The sequence below is a fragment of the Ranitomeya variabilis genome, chromosome 3 (genome assembly GCF_051348905.1).
Source record: "Ranitomeya variabilis isolate aRanVar5 chromosome 3, aRanVar5.hap1, whole genome shotgun sequence".
NCBI lineage: Eukaryota > Metazoa > Chordata > Amphibia > Anura > Dendrobatidae > Ranitomeya > Ranitomeya variabilis.
Window position 1 is genome coordinate 550,935,725 of NC_135234.1, and position 17,391 is coordinate 550,953,115.

Here is a 17,391-nt window from a genome sequence, read left to right on the forward strand (position 1 = left end):
ACCAAACATAAAAAAGGGGGTGGATAAAAGTATTGGCACTGTTCGAAAAATCATGTGATGCTTCTCTAATTTGTGTAATTAACAGCACCTGTAACTTACCTGTGGCACCTAACAGGTGTTGGCAATAACTAAATCCCACTTGCAGCCAGTTGACATGGATTAAAGTTGACTCAACCTCTGTCCTGTGTCCTTGTGTGTACCACATTGAGCATGGAGAAAAGAAAGAAGACCAAAGAACTGTCTGAGGACTTGAGAAACCAAATTGTGAGGAAGCATGAGCAATCTCAAGGCTACAAGTCCATCTCCAAAGACCTGAATGTTCCTGTGTCTACCGTGCGCAGTGTAATCAAGAAGTGTAAAGCCCATGGCACTGTGGCTAACCTCCCTAGATGTGGACGGAAAAGAAAAATTGACAAGAGATTTCAACGCAAGATTGTGCGGATGTTGGATAAAGAACCTCGACTAACATCCAAACAAGTTCAAACTGCCCTGCAGTCCAAGGGTACAACAGTGTCAACCCATACTATCCGTCGGCGTCTGAATGAAAAGGGAGTGTATGGTAGGAGACCCAGGAAAACCCCACCACTTACCCCGAGACATAAAAAAGCCAGGCTGGAGTTTGCCAAAACTTACCTGAAAAAGCCTAAAACGTTTTGGAAGAATGTTCTCTGGTCAGATGAGACAAAAGTAGAGCTTTTTGGGCAAAGGCATCAACATAGAGTTTACAGGAGAAAAAAAGAAGCATTCAAAGAAAAGAACATGGTCCCTACAGTCAAACATGGCGGAGGTTCCCTGATGTTTTGGGGTTGCTTTGCTGCCTCTGGCACTGGACTGCTTGACCGTGTGCATGGCATTATGAAGTCTGAAGACTACCAACAAATTTTGCAGCATAATGTAGGGCCCAGTGTGAAAAAGCTGGGTCTCCCTCAGAGGTCATGGGTCTTCCAGCAGGACAATGACCCAAACACACTTCAAAAAGCACTAAAAAATGGTTTGATAGAAAGCACTGGAGACTTCTAAGTTGGCCAGCAATGAGTCCAGACCTGAATCCCATAGAACTCCTGTGGAGAGATCTAAAAATGGCAGTTTGAAGAAGGCACCCTTCAAATATCAGGGACCTGGAGCAGTTTGCTAAAGAAGAATGGTCTAAAATTCCAGCAGAGCATTGTAAGAAACTCATTGATGGTTACCGGAAGCGGTTGGTCGCAGTTATTTTGGCTAAAGGTTGTACAACCAAGTATTAGGTTGAGGGTGCCAATACTTTTGTCTGGCCCATTTTTGGAGTTTTGTGTTTTTGTGTTTTGCTTTTTGCTTCATTCTCTTTTGTGTTTTTTCATTTGAGACAAATTAAATGAAGATAATAATACCAAAGAATTTGTGTTTGCAATCATTTTCAGGAAGAAACTGAGTATTATCTGACAGAATTGCAGGGGTGTCAATACTTTTGGCCACAACTGTATATACTGCGTGGGCTGTGTTTATATACTGCGTGGGCTGTGTTTATATACTGCGTGGGCTGTGTTTATGTACTGCGTGGGCTGTGTTTATATACTGCGTGGGCTGTGTTTATGTACTGCGTGGGCTGTGTTTATATACTGCGTGGGCTGTGTTTATATACTGCGTGGGCTGTGTTTATATACTGCGTGGGCTGTGTTTATATACTGCGTGGGCTGTGTTTATATACTGCGTGGGCTGTGTTTATGTACTGCGTGGGCTGTGTTTATATACTGCGTGGGCTGTGTTTATATACTGCGTGGGCTGTGTTTATGTACTGCGTGGGCTGTGTTTATGTACTGCGTGGGCTGTGTTTATGTACTGCGTGGGCTGTGTTTATATACTGCGTGGGCTGTGTTTATGTACTGCGTGGGCTGTGTTTATGTACTGCGTGGGCTGTGTTTATATACTGCGTGGGCTGTGTTTATATACTGCGTGGGCTGTGTTTATATACTGCGTGGGCTGTGTTTATGTACTGCGTGGGCTGTGTTTATATACTGCGTGGGCTGTGTTTATGTACTGCGTGGGCTGTGTTTATGTACTGCGTGGGCTGTGTTTATATACTGCGTGGGCTGTGTTTATGTACTGCGTGGGCTGTGTTTATGTACTGCGTGGGCTGTGTTTATGTACTGCGTGGGCTGTGTTTATATACTGCGTGGGCTGTGTTTATGTACTGCGTGGGCTGTGTTTATGTACTGCGTGGGCTGTGTTTATGTACTGCGTGGGCTGTGTTTATATACTGCGTGGGCTGTGTTTATATACTGCGTGGGCTGTGTTTATATACTGCGTGGGCTGTGTTTATGTACTGCGTGGGCTGTGTTTATATACTGCGTGGGCTGTGTTTATGTACTGCGTGGGCTGTGTTTATATACTGCGTGGGCTGTGTTTATGTACTGCGTGGGCTGTGTTTATGTACTGCGTGGGCTGTGTTTATGTACTGCGTGGGCTGTGTTTATGTACTGCGTGGGCTGTGTTTATGTACTGCGTGGGCTGTGTTTATGTACTGCGTGGGCTGTGTTTATATACTGCGTGGGCTGTGGTTATATACTGCGTGGGCTGTGTTTATATACTGCGTGGGCTGTGTTTATATACTGCGTGGGCTGTGTTTATATACTGCGTGGGCTGTGTTTATATACTGCGTGGGCTGTGTTTATATACTGCGTGGGCTGTGGTTATATACTGCGTGGGCTGTGTTTATATACTGCGTGGGCTGTGTTTATATACTGCGTGGGCTGTGTTTATATACTGCGTGGGCTGTGTTTATATACTGCGTGGGCTGTGTTTATATACTGCGTGGGCTGTGGTTATATACTGCGTGGGCTGTGTTTATATACTGCGTGGGCTGTGTTTATATACTATATGGGCTGTGCTATATGCTACGTGAGCTGTATGCTACTTGGCTGTGGTATATTTTTCTGCTGTATCTGTGCATCATGAATCGTGGTATGTGTTAAAGAGGGGGCCCACTGAGACTTTCTCCCGGGGCCCTCAAAAACCTGGAGCAGGCCCTGGCTTCACTGATTCGTCACGTCCGGCCACGAACAATCAGCGACAGGTGCAGTCCGGCTGCGAATTGGCGCGGAATTTGAACCACGCTTCGCTAATTGGTCGCGTCCGGCCGGCCGAATCCTGTGTATAAATTGCATTATTCTGAAATCTTCATAAATAAACTACATACATATTCTAGAATACCCGATGCGTTAGAATCGGGCCACCATCTAGTATTTATTATAATTACACAAGCACAAACCAAAAACCTTGCTGCAAGTAGATATGCTGTATACCCAGTATATATGAAAAAATAGCTAGTCTTTAAATAGCTCCAAAATTGTCACCGCCCTTACCGCCAAGAATGGCTGTGTATAAGAGGTTAATATTTTCTTCCATGTGAAGATATATGGCTGTCCTCACAGAATGTCGGGGTTTATATATACCACCCCACAATACTTGGGAGCGCGGGCTGTCCTGGGTATATAGCCGGTTCCCTAACAGTGCCATACTGGGCTGATGCATGCTTCCACACAGCGCTGCCCCCTCCGGTTGGCACAGTGCACTTACTGGTTTTCTATACAGAGTCTGGTGGTTCGAGGGGTCACATTGATGGAAACAATGATGATGAAAATTTGGACTGTTATTCCCAGCACCACATTATGTAGATGAATCTCTTCATTACAGAATGTCTTGCCCAGTATTCTGAACATTATTCCACTTCGTTGCCATTTTTAAAAATTCATATTTCATTAGGAATTTGATGAAACCTCACCAAAACGGCCGACTAATCCATATGCGTCATCCAAAGCAGCTGCAGAAAGCATTGTCCTGTCTTTCTGGGAAAGATACAAGGTAAGGAGGCAGCGGAAGAGCCAAGGATCTATTAGCACTGGGAGTCCTGGCTCTATTCAGCGGGTATGTGTGTAAATGAAGCATCACACGGCCATATGTTGTGAAGTGTGAAATGATTATTTATACTGCGCGATGGATTTAGGACGTGGACCAGCGTGTCCCACCTGCGCTGCACCAGCTGTCATTCATATCTTACCTATGAAGCTATGTAATCTGGCCAGGGAGACAGCAGAAAGACTCGTGCCATTTTGTGCCTTTGCTCAGCATCTGAGGATTGTTCAGTTTAATCAATTACCCTAAAAATCTAAGTTTACATGTTAGACAGGTCTCAGTGCGGCGTACGTGTTATGCCTCGTAATACAGGAGTGTCCAATATGAGTAACCAGACTAATCACTGTTTTTGGTGTAAATTATATTACCACATGTCAAACAGTTGGTGCAGAAGATTCTAAGAAACCATCAGACTCCGCATTCATGATCTGCAGTTTTTGAGTCTGTGTATTAGAATAATTTATTGAAAGTTGGTGTGTTCAAAATAATAGCAGTGTGGAGTTCAATTAGTGAGGTCAATCATTCTGCGAAGAAATCGATGTGAATCCGGTGCGGTTCCCTAATGGTGTAGGCAGTTTGAAGGAGGGAGGAGGTTTGCTGAACAGATGGATTTTTCATCCATGTGCCACAAAACATGATACCATTAGGCTATGTTGTAGGTACCAAAAGTGAAGACTAGTGTGTGCATGCTGTATAGGCTCTACGTATGACTAGTGTGTGCATGCTGTATAGGCTCTACGTATGACTAGTGTGTGCATGCTGTATAGGCTCTACGTATGACTAGTGTGTGCATGCTGTATAGGCTCTACGTATTTTCTGTATGACATGGGGAGATTACTGCAGCCAACATGAGTCGGGTACATAGGATTTTCATGCCAAAATTGAAGAAATGAAACTGCAGATGATGCACCATGTTACTTTACTGTGAGGTTTCTCATTTTTGGTGTCTAATCTTGGTGCCTACAGTGTGACCTGTCATGTCCTACTGATGACTGCATGTGATACACACAGACATCACAACCGGCTGTCACTCTCTGTGATATCTAAGCTCTTGTGTTGTGAATTCGATTATGTTCTGTAGCTAATCATATAGGAGGCCCATGTCTGTATTGTATCTGTTCAGGGAAATATTTGCCTTTGGTTATGTATCAGTTTTTTTAATATTTATGATCGAGCCACATTTGTTTCTCTGCAGTTTCCAGTTATCATCACCAGAAGTAGCAATGTGTATGGACCACATCAGTACCCAGAAAAAGTAAGTGTCATCCATTTGTTTTTTTTGTTTGCTAATTTTTTTTTTAAATCTGATCTATAAACTAGCCAGCCTCAGTGTCTGGACCACCACATGTGCACACAATACAGTGTGTGTGTGTGTGTGTGTGTGTGTGTATGTATATAATAAACTGCTCAAAAGAAAAAGGAACACTAAAATACCTACATATCACTGAATGAAATATTCCAGTTGTAAATCTTTATTCATTACATAGTGGAATGCGTTGAGCACAATTAAAATTAATAAAAGATCAATGTAAATCAAAATTAATATCCCATGGAGGTCTGGATTTGGAATGACACTCAAAATTTGGAAAATCAAATTACAGGCTGGTCCAACTTCAGTGGAAATGCTTCAAGACAAGGAAATGATGCTCAGTAGTGTGTGTGGCCTCCACGTTCCTGTATGACCTTCCTACAATGCCTGGGCATGCAATGAGGTGACGGAAGTTCTCCCGAGGGATCTCCTCCCAGACCTGGATTAACCCCTTACTAACATCGGGAGTGATAGTATGCCGATGTCGGTATACCTCCCTTTGATGTGGGCTCCGGCGACATCTTTTCCGGGGCATGTCAGCTATTTTGAGCAACTGACATGTACCTGCAATAGCCGCGAGTGGAATTGCGATCCACCCACGGCTATTAACTAGTTAAATGCCGCTGTCAAACTCTGACAATGGCATTTAAATGGCGCTTCCGGCAATCGTGCTGAAAATATGCACACCGGTGACTCACGTGATCAGGGGGGCCATCGGTTCGTAGGCATGACAACCAGAGGTCTCCTGGAGACCTCTATGGTTGTCAGTGCTGGATTGCTATGAGCACCTCAGTGGTCAGCGCTCATAGCATGTCAGTATATCTGCTACATAGAGGCGATCTGAACATCGCCTGTATGTAGCAGAGCCGGTTGGGCTATTTCAGCTTCTAGTCTCCTAAGGAGACTATTGAAGCATGCCAAAAGTTGAAGAAAAACATTTTTAAAAATATTAAAAAAATATATATAAAGGTTCAAATCACCCCCCTTTCACCCCAATCAAAATAAAACAATAAAAAAAATGAAACACATATATTTGGTATCGCCGAGTTCAGAATCGCCCAATCTATCAATAAAAAAAAAGGAATAACCTGATTGCGAAACTGCGTAGCGATAAAAAAAAAAAAAAGTCAAAATGCCAGAATTACGTTTTCCAGTCCACCACCTGACAGCACCATTGGAGGACGTCCTTCTTATCCGTAGTGGGACAGGAACCACAAGTTAAAAGGACCCTCCCCACTCCACCCATCAGTGTTTTTCCTGTCCCACTGCGGATAGGAACTGCAAGACGCCCTCCGACGGTGCTGTGCAGATGGTGGGGATCGGGGGGCCCAGCCTTTCCCTTCCCCGCCGCAAGATATCTGCGGCTGATACCTGCCATGGGGGGTCCCTCAGCCTCCCCAGTGTAGCGCTGCTCCTGGGGTCCGGTCCGCTTCCTCCTCGGGGGGCTCTCGGCCCGGGTGCCTGCATGCCGGGAGGTGTATGCGGCGACCGCTTCCAGCAGCGGCCGGCTCCAGCGTGCGGCCGCGGTTTCCGGGTCCAGCGGCCGCGTCACTTCCGGTCGCGACGACCGCGTCACTTCCGGTGCGACCAGCATGGAGGATGACGCCGGCAGCAGCGCCGGCCTCGGTGAGGGGCTCAGCGCGGTCACCGCAGCGGTGGTAAGAAGGGCAGGATCAACCAGGTAAAACCTATATAATCTCACCAGGAGGGTCTGTATACCGCCGGCCATCCTGACAAAGGGAGCACTCGGCTATACGTAGAATTGTCACTAATGGAGGAGACTGCCAGACCTGAGGGGACTGACCAGCTTCAGGGGCACGTGAGTGGGCTATGCAAAGCCACACCACAAAGCTCACCCCTCCCCCTGCTTCCTACTTACGGTGCCACGTGTCTCTATTTTACCCTAGGCTGAGCCTTCCATCCCCACAGCCGAAAGGAAAAAATCGGGGAAAAATAAATGCCCGATATGTTCCACTAAGTTTCCGGAAAACTGGCGGAAACCATTATGCAAATCATGCACATCCAAAATTGTGGGTGATGAGCAGACAGCGCTGCTATCCAGTATGAGGACCATGATACGACAGGAGGTTCAGGCTTCTATCTCAAGCTTGAATCTTCCCCAGGCTACTCAGTCAGAACCGCAGACTTCACGGAAGAGGCCGAGGGATTCTAGCCCCTCTTCCGAGGGTGAGGTTTCGGGGGATTCTGACCAGGAAGAAAGAGACGGATCTGTGGGCAGAGGGAAGAGATATCTCTTCTCCGCAACAGACACGGATGAGCTTCTTTATGCTGTGCGTAACACCATGCAGCTACAAGATACACCAGAGGAGACCTCGATCCAGGACGAGATGTTTGGCGGATTACATGCCCAAGTTACAAAAGTCTTCCCCGTCAACAACCACATTCGTTCCATGATCCTGGAAGAGTGGCAGGAAGCGGAGAAGAAGCTAGTGATTCCCAGGGACTTTAGACTTCGTCTGCCCTACAACCCTGAGGACATTAAAGTGTGGGATGAAGTACCCAAGATCGATGTCCCACTAGCAAAGGTGGCGAAGAAGACCTCAATCCCATTTGAGGACTCTTCCGCATTAAAAGATCCTATGGATCGTAAAGCAGACGGTTTGCTAAGGAGAACTTGGGAGTCCTCCGCGGCAATAATACGGGCCAATATAGCGGCAACCTCCGTAGCCCGGTCAATGCACTTATGGATTGACGATTTAGAGGATCACCTCAAAGCCAAAACTTCCAGAGAGGTTATCCTTAAATCATTGCCATTGCTCAAACTCGCAACAGGCTTTATGGCAGACGCTTCTGCCGAATCTGTAAGGTTCGCGGCTAGAAGCGAATCCCTGTCTAATGCGGCCAGAAGAGCCATATGGCTTAAAACCTGGTCGGGGGATCTCCAGTCAAAAAATAAATTGTGTGGAATCCCATTCTCGGGAAATAAAGTATTTGGGCCAATTCTAGACGATATTCTAGAAAAGGCCTCAGATAAAAAGAAAGGTTTCCCTGAGGAGAATACCAAAAAATATCAGCCCTTTTGTAGGTCCCGACCTGGTCAGAGGACAGACTACAAGGGGAAAGGGAAGACTGGGAGGTGGTCTTATCCCAAGGGTGGAAAAGGTAGAGATTCCATCTTCCCTAGTACAGGTACACCAAAGTCAAATAAATGACATAAAGGTGGGAGGTCGATTACAGAAATTTCTAGGGGGTTGGCAGAAGGTGTCCCAGAATCCTTGGATTCTACAAGTAATTGCACAGGGATACAAATTAGAATTCTCCGGCAGTCCCCCAGAAAGATTTGTAGTAACCCGACCTTGCCCGCTCTCCGACTCCTCCATGTGGACAAACATCCAGGAGCTGTTAGAATTAGAAGCGATTGTGCCAGTTCCCATCTCAGAAAGAGGCGAAGGCCATTATTCTCATTTATTTTCAATAAAGAAACCGTCCGGGGACTCCCGGACGATTATAAACTTAAAACCATTAAACAAATGGGTACGGTACAAAAGATTCCGGATGGAATCTATAAGATCCACGACGCCTCTAATAGACAAAGACATGGTAATGTGTACCCTAGATCTGAGCCGAACAGGCAGGGAGCTGGGGTGGATTGTGAACTGGAAAAAGTCCTGCCTGGTCCCAAATTCCAGAATAAAATTTTTGGGGGTGATCTTGGATTCCAACCTAAGAACATCTTTCTTACCAGAAGACAGACAAGAGGCCTTGATCAGACACATCCATCAATTCAGAAGAAGTACCCCCTCCATAAGAGATGCAATGAGGATACTTGGCTTCATGACAGCATGCATACCCTGTGTGAAATGGAGCCAATTCCACTCACGGGAGTTGCAAAGAGAAGTCCTAGGATCCTGGAACAGGAAACAGAGCTCCCTAGACAGGAAGATGTTTGTGTCTCCGTCAGTGAAGAGATCCCTAACCTGGTGGACCAGACCGAGGAACCTGAGAGAGGGAGTACCGTGGGTACTCGATCCCTGTGTTACGGTTACCACAGACGCCAGTCAATACGGATGGGGCGGTCATATAGGAAGAACATATTACCAGGGAGAATGGACTCCTCAGATTGCGGCAAGATCATCGAATTTCAGAGAGCTGTATGCGATCTGGAAAGTGTTGAGCCAAGCCCAGTCATTGGTCCGAGACAGACACGTGAGAATACTGTCCGACAATGTCACAGCAGTGGCATTTCTGAGACACCAGGGAGGTCCGAGACATCCACCACTGCAACACTTAGCAGACCAGATTTTCAGGTGGGCAGAAAGATCTGTCAAATCCATCTCGGCAGTTCACCTGGAAGGTACCAAGAATCAACTAGCAGATTTCTTGAGCCGAAAGTCGGTACATCCCGGAGAGTGGGAACTGAACCCGGAAGTATTCAGCTGTCTATGCCAGAAATGGGGCACACCTCAGGTGGACCTCTTTGCCGCCAGGTCAAACGCAAAGGTCAGAGCATTTTTTTCTCTGAATCCTCTAGATGGAGCCACAGCAGTAGACGCCTTGTCTCAGTATTGGGGAGAAGGCCTCCTGTACGCCTTTCCGCCTCTTCCTCTGATATTGAAGACACTCAGGAAGATACGAGACGAGAGAGCAACTGTAATCCTGGTGGTTCCCTTCTGGCCAAAAAGAAGCTGGTTTTCTCTACTGTCCAGGATGTCAACAGAAGAACCAGTCTTTCTACCGAACAGGCAGGACCTTCTGCTTCAGGGTCCGGTGTTCCACAAGAATCCAGACTCTCTGCACCTATCTGCTTGGATCCTGAACGGCAAACCTTAAGATCCAGAGGCCTGTCAGAAGAGGTCATTACCACTCTCCAGGCAAGCAGAAAGCCGGTGACTTCGGCGATTTACAACAAGATCTGGAAGCGGTATTGTTCCTTTCTGGGAGAAGGTCATGTGGATACTTCAAAACCAGATATCCCCAAGATCCTCGATTTCCTGCAACTCGGATTTGACAAGGGCCTTCGGCCTAGTACTCTAAAAGTACAGATTGCAGCACTTAGTGTATTTTTTGATACATCACTAGCCTCCCATCCCTGGATAGCAAGATTTTCCAGGGCCACACAGAGAATGAGGCCACTTGTGAGGAAATCAACTCCTCCTTGGGACCTAAACCTGGTCCTTAACACTTTGTGTAAAACCCCTTACTTACTGTCAGAAGATATGGACATAGCCAATCTCTCCTTTAAAACCGCCTTCCTAATTGCCATCACATCGGCTAAAAGGCTAGGGGAGATGCAGGCTCTTTCTATCCAGAACCCATATCTTCAAATCTTTGACGACAGAATAGTCTTCAAACATAACCCAGCTTTCCTCCCCAAAGTAGTATCATCTACCAATATAAATCAGGAAATAATCCTTCCTTCTTTCTGCCAACACCCTAAAAACGCAAAAGAAGGGGTCTACCATAACCTTGACGTTAGGGAAACTGTTCTAAAATACCTGGGGGCGACAGAAAGCTGGAGACGGGACACTAACTTATTTATTCAATACGGTGGTCCAAATAGGGGTTGCAAGGCAGCAAAATCAACCATTGCTAGGTGGATTAAAAACATGATTAGCCTAGCATATACAAACCAAGGGAAAGATCCCCCGGATACTCTTAGGGCCCACTCAACACGAGCTATCTCTACATCATGGGCAGAGAAGGGGGGAGCCTCAGCTGAGCAAATCTGTAGGGCGGCGACTTGGACTAGTCTTTCTACCTTTGCTAGACACTATAAAATAGATGTCGTATCAGACCAATTAGCCTTTGGTAGGAAAGTCTTACATGCAGTAGTCCCACCCTAGTTAACATCCTTTGGTATTCACCAATGGTGCTGTCAGGTGGTGGACTGGAAAACGGTAATTAGTTCTTACCGGTAATTGTATTTCCAGGAATCCACCTGACAGCACTACTAGTTCCCTCCCACTGCAAACTTTTACTACTGACTAATGTGATGTAACATTGGTGTGTAATTGTAAATAAACTCTCTTTTTTGCATCCATCCAGATGTGGTACTTAGAAAATCACTGATGGGTGGAGTGGGGAGGGTCCTTTTAACTTGTGGTTCCTGTCCCACTACGGATAAGAAGGACGTCCTCCAATGGTGCTGTCAGGTGGTGGACTGGAAAACGTAATTCTGGCATTTTGACTTTTTTTTTTTTTTATCGCTACGCAGTTTCGCAATCAGGTTATTCCTTTTTCCTCCAATGGTGCTGTCAGGTGGATTCCTGGAAATACAATTACCGGTAAGAACTAATTACCGTTTTCTTGGTCGCCGCGACATTGCATTATAATGCAATAACGGACGATCAAAAGAACCAAAATGGTATCATTAAAAATGTCAGCTCAACACACAAAAAAACAATCCCTCACCCAACCCGAGATCACGAAAAATGGAGACGCTACGGGTATCGGAAAATGGTGCAATTTTTTTTTTTTTAGCAAACGTTGGAATTTTTTTTCACCACTTAGTTAAAAAAGAACCTGGACATGTTTGGTGTCTATGAACTCATAATGACCTGGAGAATCATAATGGCAGGTCAGTTTTAGCATTTAGTGAACCTAGCAAAACAGCCAAACAAAAAAAAAAAAGTGGAATTGCACTTTTTTGCAATTTCATCGCACTTGGAATTTTTTCCAGTTTTCTTTTACACGACATGGTAAAACCAATGGTGTCCCTCAAAAGTACAACTCGTCCCTTAAAAAAATAAGCCCCCACATGGCCATATTGATGGAAAAATAAGAAAGTTATGGCTCTGGGAAGGAGGGGAGCAAAAAATGAAAAAAACAAAACCGAAAAAAGCTCAGGTCATGAAGGGTTAAAGTATCAGCCAACTCCTGGACAGTCTGTGGCGCAATGTGGCATTGGTGGATGGAACGAGACATGATGTGCTCGATTGCACTCAGGTCTGGGGAACGGGTGGGTCAGTCCATAGCATCAATGCATTCATCATGCAGAAACTGCTGACACACTCCAGCCACATGAGGCCTAACATTGTGACGCATCAGGAAATACCCAGGGCCAACCGCACCAGCATATGGTCTCACAATGGATCTGAGGATCTCAACCCGGTACCTAATGACCGTCGGGCTACGTCGGGCTACCTCAGGCTAGCACATAAAGGGCTGTGCGGTCTTCCAAAGAAATGCCACCCCACACCATTACTGACCCTCTGCCAAACCAGTCATGCAGGATGATGTTGCAGGCAGCAGAACTTTCTCCACGGTTTCTCCATACTCTGTCACATGTGCTCAGTGTGAACCTGCTCTCATCCGTGAAGAGTACAGGGCGCCAATGTTGAATCTGCCAAACTTGATGCTCTCTGGCAAATGCCAATCGCTCTGTATGGTGTTGGGCTGTAAGCTCAACACCCACTTGTGAACGTCTGGACCTCGTACCACCCTCGTGGAGTCTGTCTCTGAAAGTTTGAGCAGACACATGGATGTTAGTGGCCTGCTAGAGGTCATTTGCAGGGCTCTGGCACTGTTCCTCCTTGAAATAAGGAAGAGGTAGCGGTCCTGCTGCTGGGTTGTTGACCTCCTATGGCCCCCTCCACGTCTCCTGGTATCTGCTCCATTCTCTTGACACTGTGCTGAAACACAGCTACCCTTCTTACCACAGCTCACATTGGTGTGCCATCCTGGATGAGCTGCACTACCTGAGCAACTTTTATGGGTTACTACTGTAGCTCTAGAGGTGAGAGCAATGACAAGATACAAAAGTGATCAAACAGCCAAAAGGATGAGAACAGAGAAAGGGTCTGTGGTAATCCCCTGCAGAACCACTTCTTTATAGGGGTTGTCTTGCTAATTGTCTATCATTTCTACCTGTTGTCTGTTCCTTTTGAACAACAGCAGGAGAAATTGATTCGCAGGCGTTGTTGCTTCATAATTGGACAGGTTGATTTCACAGAAGTGTGATTGACTTGGAGTTACATTGTGTTGTTTCAGTGTCCCCTTTATTTTTTTAGCTCACAGATGATTCCCTAAAACTATCCATTCAGGTTTTTTCCCCCCATTTAGCCAAGCGTACATGTGTTTTCCATGGGGAGAGCAGAATAGGCCATTGTCAGACTATGTTGAAATCCAGGAGGCTTAATCCTTTTTCCCCTGACATTCGCCTTGTGGAGACATGGTTTTTGGGTGTCCATATTTTGATGGCAGAAAACTGGTGTAGAGGGGGATGATACATTTCTAGGAGGACTACAGCACTGGAGAGCTGACGTTTAGTTCTTGCAGGACTGCAGAGCTTTACTGTAGTCTTCATCCATCTTTCTCCTACTAGTAATTCATTCAGAAGGTTTGTGTTTTCTGCTCCAGTGTGATTGTAAATGCAGCAATAAATGACATTGTAGAAGCATTAATTGCAGAAAGCACGGTTAACATCTGTTTTCTTGTTCTGTAATTCTGGTTTTATTGCCTGCACACCATGTTGATTCTTAAGTAAAGCAGTATGAAAGAAAGCCATTATGTGATCTTAATTGCACTTTTCTGCGTTAGGTTTACCATTACTGCGTAAATCTGCACGGGGCCTGAAATAACCCGCTAAAATGACACCTCTGTGTGTTTATGTACTCAGTGGGCTTGTAAGCGTCTAATTGATGGGGTATGCTTCTGAGCTTCTATCCTACTGCGTGGAATAAATGGCAGCGTTCTATACCAGGAGGACTGGTGCTAGTATGGGTTGTCATATGGGTTGATACAGACTGTAAGGTATACAAGCATCAACCATAGCATTAAAACCCCCCGTCTATTATTGTTTGGCTCCTTCTCTTTCTGCCAGCAATGCTCTGATCCAGCAAGGCATGGCCTCCAGAATACTTCTATAGGTGTCCTGGTGCATCTGACACCCCGAAACACCGTGTCTGCGAATTGAGATACTGATTTGGCTTTTATCCTCAGTCCTATTGCACGACTCGTTAGAGGGTTGATTGTGACTTGTAGGATCGCTACTTCCAACAGGTGGCGCTATAGAGTTTAAGTCCTCTTTTTCTCTGAAGATGCAATTTGCATTCTGACATTACCAGCAGCTTCTCTAAAGGGTTTTTCCACTACTAGGACATCCCCCTTCTCAACCTGGCGGGGAGTATAAGTGTTGTTATTTTACTGGGGGCAAACATCCGGATTGAGAAGGGGTTGGCTGAGTAGTGGCCAACCCATTTAAATCCCCATAAAGGTTTTTTCAGCACATCTGGCATATGTTTGTTCGGATGTACTTTAGAGAGTCTGGATGGCACGATAGAACCTTGGACTTTTTGACGAGTTTCTTTCATTGATTCCTGGACACTTTTCGGAGTGAGGCAGTGCTGGTTATCCTGCTGCTACAGGTCACTGCCGGTGGTTTATTGTGTGAGGCACAATGGTTCTCAGAAAGTGGCACATGGAGCAGACACATTTCTTTCTGATATTTTTTTCCTATTAATATGCTTCATCTTTACACCCTGCATTATAATAATTAGTTTTTTTGCTTTCAGGTTATACCCAAGTTTATTTCATTATTACAGCACAACAGAAAATGGTGAGTTATTCCAGTAAATGCCGATGTGCGAAATACAGAAACCACGTGAATCAGTGGTGATATTTATTAAAGGGGTTGTCCGGCTCAGATGCCGATGAATTCCCGCAGCGCACAGCGTATGTGCTGGGGGGATTCATAGGTCTGCAGTCACACACATTTGGGGTCCGACAGCCACTGTAATGCAGTCATATGGTAGAATCTGGTGACAGACCACCCTGGGGTCTGTAATGAGTTTCATGGTCATTAAAGCTATTACAGTGCTGGGTAGCATGGTAAAACACGAGTGCAAACAGCATTGTTGCGGTATATATACTTAAGGTGCGTTACCCTGACTGGCGACACTAACGACCTGCTGCTGAGCCCCCTAACTGCTGGATAGCGTTAGTGTAATAACCTGTCTACCAGGCTGACTGCACTCGGATGTGTGCTACGTGATGAATCCGGTATAGATAGTCGCTGTGCATAAGCTGCAGTTGGTCTCGGTAACACAGGTCCTGATTACACAAGAGGATGCGCTGCCGGTGATCTTTTGGGGAAACCTAAATACCATTTCACCTGCCGAGCCTGTTCACACTGCACGATTATTATGAAGCAAGCGGTTTTAGAAATGCACACGATAATGGTGCAGGGTAAGTGCCCTTTGGATTGCCAGAGAAAACAAACTTTAACCATTGTGTGAACTATCTGGAAAACACTCTGAAAGTGCTCCCAATCCCATCAGGTATTCTGGTTTTCTGGAGTAAGCCCTACATTATAGCTGACTGACCTATTTTGTCTGGGCAACTTATTTGTTTTCCTGAACAAAATTATTTCAGCTAGAATGTTTTGTTAAAGGGGTTGTCCCTGTTTGGATTAACGTCTGCAGTCACTCTGGAACTACCTTCACACGAAGCGGCGCTGCAGCGATAGCGACAACGATGCTGATCACTGCAGCGTCGCTGTTTGATCGCTGGAGAGCTGTCACACAGACCACTCTCCAGCGACCAACGATGCCGAGGTCCCCGGGTAACCAGGGTAAACATCGGGTTGCTAAGCGCAGGGCCGCGCTTAGTAACCCGATGTTTACCCTGGTTACCAGCGTAAAAGTAAAAAAAACAAACAGTACATACTCACCTGCGCGTCCCCCAGCGTCTGCATCCTGACACTGACTGAGCTCCGGCCCTAACAGCACAGCGGTGACGTCACCGCTGTGCTTTCACTTTCACTTTAGGGCCGGCGCTCAGTCAGTGTCAGGAAGCAGACGCTGGGGGATGCGCAGGTGAGCATGTACTGTTTGTTTTTTTTTACTTTTACGCTGGTAACCAGGGTAAACATCGGGTTACTAAGCGCGGCCCTGCGCTTGGTAACCCGATGTTTACCCTGGTTACCAGTGTAAAACATCGCTGGTATCGTTGCTTTTGCTTTCAAACACAACGATACACGGCGATCGGACGACCAAATAAAGTTCTGGACTTTATTCAGCGACATCACAGCAGGATCCTGATCGCTGCTGCGTGTCAAACTAAACGATATCGCTAGCCAGGACGCTGCAACGTCACGGATCGCTAGCGATATCGTTACAAAGTCGTTTCGTGTGAAGGTACCTTATGTGACGGCAAACTACCGAATCGTGATTCCCCGATGAGAGCGGCGGTCACATGAACACATGGATACAATTTTCAAATTTGCAGTCACATGCCAACTAGCTTTGCTCCGCTTGTCTCAATAGAAATGAGTTTAGAGAAGCTGATCACATCTAGTTGGTATGTGACCGCTTGTATGGGGAATTGTGAGTGTTCTCACTTCACACTGTCACAATTCGGTAGTCTGCAGTCACATAGACAGACTTTTGTCCCATCCCTGGACAGCAGCCCTTTGATATAATTGGAAGTCACCGTAACTGGATACAGTTTTAAGTGTATCGGGTTTTCATCAGGGTGAAACTGATCCATTTGTTATTTTTACTGGATCCTTTTCAAATGGTTGATTACTGGACATGTGAACTCGGCCTAAGGGCACACTGCCGTATATTCTCTCAGAGAATCGGCCCGACTATGCTAATGACACTCTGATCAAATTCTGTCAGCGTTTGAGCCGAGTGTCATCTGTGTGTGATCCGATTCTCTTGCATGAGAGAATCACAACACAGGTGCGGAGAAGATGGAGAACTTAATTTCTCCATCTTCTCTATTGTCTATTGTGAGCGTACATCTGATGACATCCGAGTGCAGTCCGATGTTTCACATGCACCCATAGACTTGTATAGGTGTGTGTGATCCGAATATCAGTCATTCGCAGCTTGTTGCCATTGTTTTCTCTTGCCGAATTGACATGAGCAAATAACCACAGCTCTGCACTGCCCCATAGTGTAACCTTGGGCCGAGTGCTGTCCGACATAGCATTAGATGGCACTCGGCCATGTTTATACCACAGTCTAGATATCTTAGGGTATGTGCACACGTTGCGGATTCTCTGCGGATCCGCAGCGTTTTTTGAGGTGCAGAAACGCTGCAGATCCGCAATTGATTTACAGTACAATGTAAATCAATGAGAAAAAAAAATGCTGTGCACACTTTGCGGAAAATCCGATGCGGAAACGCTGCAGTTTAAAAGAAATAGCATGTCACTTCTTTTTTGTGAATCTGCAGCGTTTTTGTACCCACTCCATTATAGAAAACCGCAGGGGTAAAAACCGCAG

The 17,391-nt window shown here is 45.9% G+C and overlaps 1 protein-coding gene across 1 annotated transcript in view; it reads left to right on the plus strand.

Moving 5' to 3' along the window:
- Positions 1–17,391, plus strand: part of TGDS (TDP-glucose 4,6-dehydratase) — a 49,610-nt gene that overhangs the window by 19,895 nt on the left and 12,324 nt on the right. Inside the window, exons 6-8 of the mRNA XM_077297168.1 lie at positions 3,739–3,837; positions 5,084–5,143; positions 14,671–14,714. Coding sequence (XP_077153283.1) covers positions 3,739–3,837; positions 5,084–5,143; positions 14,671–14,714 — 203 coding nt within the window. The remainder of the gene's footprint in view (positions 1–3,738; positions 3,838–5,083; positions 5,144–14,670; positions 14,715–17,391) is intronic.